At 37.2% G+C, this 8,781-nt stretch overlaps 1 protein-coding gene across 2 annotated transcripts in view; it reads left to right on the top strand.

The window, feature by feature from the left end:
- The window catches only part of BMAL2 (basic helix-loop-helix ARNT like 2), a 77,657-nt gene that overhangs the window by 61,398 nt on the left and 7,478 nt on the right, over positions 1-8,781 (top strand). For both annotated transcript variants that reach the window (XM_019668059.1, XM_019668058.1), the window contains 5 exons: positions 3,379-3,616; positions 4,049-4,155; positions 4,315-4,465; positions 5,594-5,652; positions 6,917-7,025. In XM_019668059.1, the coding sequence (XP_019523604.1) occupies positions 3,379-3,616; positions 4,049-4,155; positions 4,315-4,465; positions 5,594-5,652; positions 6,917-7,025 (664 nt within the window). The remainder of the gene's footprint in view (positions 1-3,378; positions 3,617-4,048; positions 4,156-4,314; positions 4,466-5,593; positions 5,653-6,916; positions 7,026-8,781) is intronic.

The raw sequence follows: 8,781 nt of genomic DNA, 5'->3' as shown, positions 1-8,781 counted from the left end.
TTACAGCAGCCCACGGCAGCTCCACTGCAGCCTACGCTGTCTCAGGCCACTCATGGCAGCCCAGCTCCAGGTTGAGCTGTTGTTCACCATCTTAGCTGTAGAGGGCGCAGTGTCACTGGCCCTAATGTGGAATCCAAACCAGGGCCCTGCTGCTCAGAGCTGGCATCCCAAGCCAACTCTTAACCAACGCGCCATTCGGCCAGCCCTAATATTATTATTTTTTTAAACTAAGGATGAAATGTACATTCATACATCATAATCACCCAAACTACATAGCTTACCTTAGGGTTCACTATTGGTGTATATTTTGTGAGTTTGGACAAATATGTAATGCTGTACATCCATCATTAATATATACAGATTATCTTCACTGCCCTGAAAATCCTCTGTGCTCGCCTATTTACCGCCCCACCACCACCACCAACCCTGGCAACCACTGATCTCTTGTCTCCATAGTTTTGCATTATTTACATTTAAATTTAAAAGGAGAGTAGAAAGCAGCCCTTTAATGCTCATTGAAACAATTTCAAATTTATGGAAAGACCATTTGCAAGATTAGCCAGGAGTCACAACAGCATGGGTTTGAGCTGTGCACGTCACTTACTTGCAAATTTTTTTCAATAAATACTGTAAATATATTTTCCTTATGATTTCTTAACATTTTCTTTGTTCTATCTTATTGTAGGAATGTACTACATGATACATATAACATACAAAATATACATTAATTGACTTATTTGTGATTCATAAGGCTTCAGACAATAATAGGCTATTAGTAAAGTTTTGGGGGAGTCAAAAGTTACATGCGGATTTTCTACTGCCGGGGGGGTCAGCGCCCCTAACTCCCTCATTATTCAAGAGTCAAACGTACTGTTCTCTCTCATATTGTGTATGTTTGAGATTTTCTATAATAAAATGCTTTTAAAAATAAGCAAGATTGACATTAAAAACATTATTTCTACCCTGATTCTAACAGTGATGTCATGGATTCAAACTTTGAAAAGCTTCTAAGATAGGGATAAAATTACTCACATATATCAACTTGTGAAATCAAAAGCTGATGACAGACTGCTGTCAAACATCTTAGGCAATTCTTAAGTTTATCTTGATAAGATAATCAGTAATACAGTAATGCACCCAAAATTCATTGGTTTCTTGTGCAAGTATGGCAGCTGCTGTCAGTACCACATGACATATCCTCTCAGCACTTACCACTTCAAGGGCATGCCACCTGGTTTCCAATGTCTGATACCTGTTGCTCTCTGCTTTCTTTGGGCTTTGGAGATAGCTCTGCTTACCTGGGTTGATTGTAGTGCCATTAAACAGGATAGGGAATAAGTGATAAAGACTTGGTTTGGGGTTGGAAGAGATAATGACTTGTAATTTAAGGCACCTTTGGACCATGAAGTGGGTGATGGGTCTTAGGGATTGAATACAAGTTTCTATGCATGGCTTATCTGTTCCCTGCTTTATTCTCCATTTACCCATCGCAGACAATGCATCAGCCACGTCTGACTGCTTTCTCTTTTTAAAGATTTTTTTCTTTTAAATTGGGGAGTTGGGGGATGGGAACAGTGCTGGGGAATTGGGGGAAGGGGAACAGACAAGTTGCTGTCGTTTTGTTCTTCAGTCTAGTTGTGGAGGACGTTGCTTCACTGGCCCAAGTTGGCACCATCATTGGGCTCTTCCCGGGTGAGGCACATCAGTCGCCGGCTTCTGGACAGTCACTCACTGCAGCTGCTGGCCGCTCACGCTGGCTGCTAGCTACACACGGTAGCCATGACAACCCACTGCAGAAGGGGTTGCAGCCTATGCCGTTGCCGGCGACTCATGGCAACCCAGCTCCAAGTTGAGCTGTTGTTCAGCATCTTAGCTGTAGAGGACAGTGTCACTGGCCCTCATATGTGGGATCCGAACCGGGGCCCTCTGGCTTCCCAAGCCAGCTCTTAACCAATGCGCCACTTGGCCGGCCCCTGACTGCTCTCTCTTGACTCTTGGTTTGCACTGACTGTTCCCTCCTCTGACTGGAGCACCACTTTGTATCCATTCCCTCCAAGCAATTCCTGTTTGAACTTTCTGTGACAGAGCACTCACTATCATCAAATAGCAGGGCATTAGTGTTTCAGAAAGGGAGCTCTGGAGCCAGCCTGTCTAGATATAAGCCTTGGCTCCACCTTTCCCTGTTGTGACCTTGGCGTTAATTCTCAGATTCCTAACACAATGGGAATAATATTAAAACATCTCACAGGACTATTAAGTGAATTATAAATTTAGAGCACTTGAGACAGAGCGTAGCACACAGAGTGTTCTATATAACTTTGCTGTTGCTATTAGTTGCTATTTTATAAGACAACCCATATCATCTTGTTTTAAAAAATGTTTTTAAAAGAATTGTAATAACAGGCTTACCAAATAGTGCTGATTTAAAACAGTGATAGTTTCGGTCTTTTCTAAATCTTACCGCAAACAACTGTTTTAAGTAATTTTTAATAGCCTTGTTTCCCTTCCTTTTAACCTTTAAGTCACTTCTTTTGTGTGTTGCCATAATCTGTAAACTGCCTATTTTTTATGCCTGTGTTTCATTTCATATTTCTTAAGCATTTCCTGATGTTTGAGCATATGGATTATTTCCAATTTTTATTATTCTGGTTGGACCTGTTTGACAAGCTTTTTCCTATGAGTTAATTGCTTGGGATTTTTCTGAAAAATGAAATTTGAGTCAAATTTTATTTTTATAATACCTTTTATTATAAATTTCTCCAAATATTCTCTAAAATGTTTCTATAATCACATATCTGTTAACCATTATAAGTGCTGACATAAGAAATCAAAGAATGTATGCATAATTATCCTTTAAATTTATGAATATAAATTATACCAAAATTTTAATAAACTGAAAACAATACCTTTGTAGCTAAGAGCAAAAGAACATGAAGTTTAACTTTTTCTAGCAGACATAAATTACTGTATTTTTTTAAATTGACTTAATGAAAAATTAAATAATTATAGACCTATTTAAACCTAAATTAAAGCAACCTGTTTATTTTTGGATGCAGTACATACAGTTTAGTTCCTGAGAAAAATAACCCATTAAGAATAAAGTTGTGATGTCAACTGTAACTGAAAAATAAAAAATAGAAAAAGAATAAAGTTAAGTAAACACAACTGATGATTTCTTTTCAATAAAGTACTATTTCCCTTTCATATTTTAACATATTTAAAGAATATTTCATAGCACATGATAACTATTAAAAATGTCAATATGAGAAATGTAAGAATTTATTCCTAAGGATTCAAATGCTTTTTAAAAATTTGTTATCATTTTTTTTCCAGTTTTGTTGAGATATAATTGATAAATGCTTTTTTTTTTTTTATTAGATCATAGAAAATTTTGTACTATCCACTGCACTGGTTACCTGCGAAGCTGGCCTCCAGATATTCTTGGAATGGAAGAGGAAACGGACAATAAAAAAGACAGTAATTTTACCTGCCTTATTGCCATTGGAAGGTTACATCCGTATACTGTCCCACAGAGCAGTGGACAGATTAAAGTGAAACCAACTGAATTTATAACCCGTTTCGCAATGAATGGAAAATTTGTCTACGTGGATCAAAGGTAACACTTATATGCCTTAATGATTAGAGTTCAGTGGGATAGTTAAGGCTATTAAAATGTGGCTTAGCACTGTTGGATTTTTTTTTTTGAGGCTTCAGAACAGGAAATAAAGTTTAAATGAAATAATGCTATGGATATATGACTTAATTTGTTGAAGCCAAAATGTCAACAGGGAATATTGAAATGGCGTGGTCTGTGGCCACCATTTTATTGGCGAAGGGTAGAAAAAGCATACTCTGGGCTGGGTGGGTATACCCTGAGTAGCCCCACGCCTGGGTGTCCATTCAGTTTTGCAGCTTTAGTCTGTGAGGCACATGGGTTACTCATCCCCCTGGTCCACTTCCCTACTATCCTGACCACATGTGGACTTACAGTAATCTGGAACATAATTTGCTCTCCAATTCTGAAGTTTATTTTAAATTTTAAAACCAGGACAACAGCAATTTTAGGGTATCTGCCTCAGGAACTTTTGGGAACTTCTTGCTATGAATATTTTCATCAAGATGACCATAGTAATTTGACTGACAAGCACAAAGCAGGTAGGTATGCATTGAGTGGGGTAAGGTTTTGGTACTTTTTAATTGTAGCATCATCTTTTAATTTCTCATTCCTGTGAAATCTGAAACTTGAATTAATCCCCATAAGTTTGATTTATATAGTGGTGGACGGTTATGCTGATTATTATCTTTCTTCTTAAGTTCTACAGAGTAAAGAGAAAATATTTACAGATTCATACAAATTCAGAGCGAAAGATGGCTCTTTCGTAACTTTAAAAAGCCAGTGGTTTAGTTTCACAAATCCTTGGACCAAAGAACTGGAATATATTGTGTCTGTCAACACTTTAGTTTTGTAAGTAATTTCTTATGTTGTTAAGACCTTTTATTAATTTCAAATGAGTATCTTTGCTTCCCTTTTCTCATCTTGCTAAATTATTAAAGATGTATGATCCTCTGGCTTTATATTATAACTTGAGTTTATATATATACATATATCGGGGTGCCAAAAAAATGCATACACATGACTTGTATTCATCTTTTGTTATCAGTATATATTGAGTATTACAATTTTAATAGTTTTTTTCCTTTCTTAAAATGTGTATACTTTTTTTGGCACCTCCTGTATGTATGTATGTATGTATGTATGTATATGTATGTATATACACACACACGTACACACATATGTATATTAAGTAATTCATTCACTGTCTTTTGGCATTATTTCTCATAATTGAGCTAAAAGTTCGCCCTTTTTGCCCAATATAAAATGTGATAGTAAAGGTATTTATTTAAGCATTTTCTTCCTACACTCCATGGCTTTGTCTTGTCCTTTCCATAAATGATGTAGATGTGGCTTTAAACTGTATAACATTATAAGAAATTGTTTTGTACCCCTCCTCATTTTTGCATGGACATCTTCTAAGCCTGGGGTACCACATGGGACTGTGCAGGAGTCCTTGGGGGAGTGATGAGTGGAAATCCAGCCTAAGCACTGCTTGCCGAGTCCTGGCCTATGGCTGTCAGCCTGAAGGAAAAGCCAACTTTTCCTGATTTGCTCAATATGCTAGCATGGCCCTATTCTAAGTAATATTCTTTTTCTGTAAGTTTTTTATTTTAATTGCTGTTAATTAAGGTTTCATCAAACCAGTTCTATTTCCTTATCTACAATATTTAGCAAAAAAAGAGCCCCCAAAGCTTCATACCTCCAGCAGTGTCCCCCTGTTACACATTCCGATAACCCTTGTCTTCTTATCATTAGTATAGGAACTGAGAGTTTGTCACTCTGAGAACATGTATTTTATAGGCTCATAAGGCATTAGGTACTTTGCACCTTGATCTCTTGTAACATTTGCAATATGTGCATATAAAACAAATGGGCCAAGAATTGACAAATCAAATATACAGAGCTTAATGTAGTTACTTTTACAATTCCTTTCATCTTAAAAAATACTCCAAAATCTCTTATGTTTCTTAATTCTAGGGGGCATAGTGAGACTGGCGAAGCATCATTACTTCCTTGCAGCTCTCAATCATTAGAAGGTAAGCTTAGTTTGAGATGATGAAAACTATTACTAATAATACTGTTATTATTATTAACCATTTTTTTCTGTCTTGGAGAGGGAAAAACTTCAAGGTGAAATTGAAAAGACTTCTATGGGTTGAGTTATCGTCCTCAGAATTCCCACAGTGCTTTGGTCACACTTCCATTATCATCTTACATTGTATTGCCATTAGTTGTTTGCTCAACTGGCTCACCACTGGACTGTGGGTTCTTTAAGAGTAGGAATAGTGTGGGCAGGCCGAGTGGCTCAGTTGGTTAAGAGTTGGCTGAAGAGTGTAAGCTCTGAGCAACAGGGCCGCCAGTTCGATTCCCACATGGGCCAGTGATGCTGCCCGAGCTGAGCCATTGCTGAGCTGCTAACAGGTGGCAGGATGGCTCAGCTGGTGTAACAACAAGACTGCCTGTTTGATGGTGGGCTATGCCCACCCGCAACTAAGACTGAACTCAGCACCTTGAGCTAAGCTGCCTCCCAGATGGCTCAGTGGATAGAGCGTGTGCTGTTAGCAAGGCTGCTGAGCTCGACTCCCACATGGAATGGTGACTACGCCCACCCACAACTAAGATTGAACACAGCACCTTGAGCTTAGAGGCCACGAGCTGCTGGCGGGAAGCCAGATGGTGACTGGCGCCCTCCTCAACGAAGATTGAAGAACAACAACTTGGCTGGTCCCCTTCCCCAATTCCCCAATAAAACCTTAAAAAGAAAAGAAAAATGAGTAGGAATGGTATTTTATTCCCCTTATCTACTCCTAAGCAGCTAACATATATGCATATGTAGTTCCTTGTACTTTGTGGCACTCAATATATCTGTTGGACAAATTAATGAAAAGCTTTAAGGGGGAGTTTTTGCTTATCTGTGTCAGTCTTTCACCACAGGAATATTTTAATATATCACTTGTATAAATAAAAAATATTAGGAAATATTGAAAATAAAAGTAGTATTGCTTTGGCTTTAGTGTGGACATCAAAGTGAGAAGGAACTATCTGTACCGAAGGGTTAGGTCATGATTATACCCTCAGTGATTTTCTACACATTTCATTCATATCACCCTTCCTTAAGCAAACCATCATGAATTATGTTTATAATGCAAGCATGAATATTTCTAACATTTTAACTAGGATGCAGCTAGTCTATCTCTTTTAAAGAGAGAAATAAATATTTAAATGGAAAGAAGGATATGAACCAAAGTTATATACTTTTTTAAAGTCCTCAGTTGAATTTTTCCTTTTGTTGTTATTTAGAATCCTCCAGACAGTCTTGTGTCAGTGTGCCTGGAATGTCTGCTGGAACAGTACTTGGTGCTGGTAGTATCGGAACAGATATTGCAAATGAGGTTCTGGACTTGCAAAGGTAATGTTTGATTGCTGTAAATATCACAAGTAAAATTATTATACTCACAAAACCGATATTAAAAAATCAGTAAGCTTCCTATATGCAAACAATAACCAGTTCAACAATATAATGGAAGAGAAGAACACCTTTATGGTAGCAACAAAAAAGATAAAGATATTTAGATATGCATTTTACAAGAAGTATTCAGAACTAAATATATAAAAAAAACAAAAACTTTAAAATGCTACAAAGGTAGTTAAAAGATGACTTGAATAACTTTCCAGCTATAAGTTGCTTTTCAATAGGAAGACTCAGTATCATAAGGATGTCAGGGTTCCTTAAACTAACCTATGAATTCAATGTGAATTCTGTCATAATGCCATCATGCATTTGTTTTTTAGAATCCAACAAATGATACTAATGTTAGGATATGTAGGAAAATTCTAAAAGCAAAAATAATAGATTTAGACTAACACTGTCAGATACTATATTTATAAACCTACAGTCACTAAAACATTTTGGTACATCCCACACATAGATTAATGGAAAAGAAGAGATTTCACAAAAAGACTCAAATACATATGGAAATTTATTACATAGTGAAAGTGGCATTTTAAATCGGTAAGGAGAAATGGATTAAATAGTTAAGAGCATTATAGGGGCCAGCCGAGTGGCACATTGGTTAGGCTGGCTTGGGATGCCAGCTCTGAGCAGCAGGGCCCCGGTTCGGATCCCACATGAGGGCCAGTGATGCTGCGCCCTCTACAGTTAAGATGGTGAACACAGCTTGACCTGAAGCTGGGCTGCCGTGAGTCGCCGGCAAAGGCGTAGGCTGCAGTGGGGCTGGCTGGCAGCAGGCATGAGCTTTTGTGAGCTGCTGTGAGAGGCCATCCAATGGCTGGCAAGCGACTGCCTCACCCAGGAAGAACGCAATAATAATACCAACACGGGCCAGTGAAGCTTCATCCTCCACAAGTAGACTGAAGAACAAAAGGACAGCAACTTGTCTGTTCCCCTTCCCCAATTCCCCAATAAAATCTTAAAAAAATGAAATAAAATAAATAGTTAAGAGCATTATAGTAACTCTATAACCATTTGGAAAAAATAAAGCTAGACCACACCTTGATCCTTTATACTAAAATAAATATCAGATAAATCAAAGAGTTCAAAGTAAAACTATAAAAGTCTTTCAAGAACACAGGTATGGATTTTTATAATCTGGCTTGGGAAAGTCACACAAAAATCACACAAAATCCAGGATTCATTAAAAAAATAAATTATATAAATCCTTACAATTTCAGCATAACGATATCCATTATAACAAAGTTAAAAGATAAATTATGAACTGCAGAAAATGTATTTCATGACAAAATGGACTAATTATTTTAATACAGTAAGAGTTTTATAGTATAAAGAATAAAGTTATTAAACTTTATGTAATAACCTTAATCTATATTAAACTTTATATAGTAACCTTAGTCTATATTAAGCTTTATATATAGTATAAAGAATAAAGTTATTAACCAATTGTTAAAAATAGCTCAATAATAAGAAGTTGGAGAGTGGACACAAATAGAATGAAATCCAAATGGCAAAAAAACTTTAAAAATTGTGCAATCCCACTTGCATTTAAAAATATATATGCAAAACTGGGCCGGTCGAGTGGCGCAATGGTTAAGAACTGGCTTGGGATGCCAGAGGTCTCCAGTTAGGATCCCACATATGAGGGCCAGTGACACTGCCCTCCACAGCTAAGATGCTGAACAACAGCTCA

The sequence above is a fragment of the Hipposideros armiger genome, unplaced genomic scaffold (genome assembly GCF_001890085.2).
Source record: "Hipposideros armiger isolate ML-2016 unplaced genomic scaffold, ASM189008v1 scaffold_513, whole genome shotgun sequence".
Lineage (NCBI taxonomy): Eukaryota > Metazoa > Chordata > Mammalia > Chiroptera > Hipposideridae > Hipposideros > Hipposideros armiger.
The sequence above is the reverse complement of the archived record's forward strand: the minus strand, read 5'-3'. Positions and strand labels throughout refer to the sequence as shown.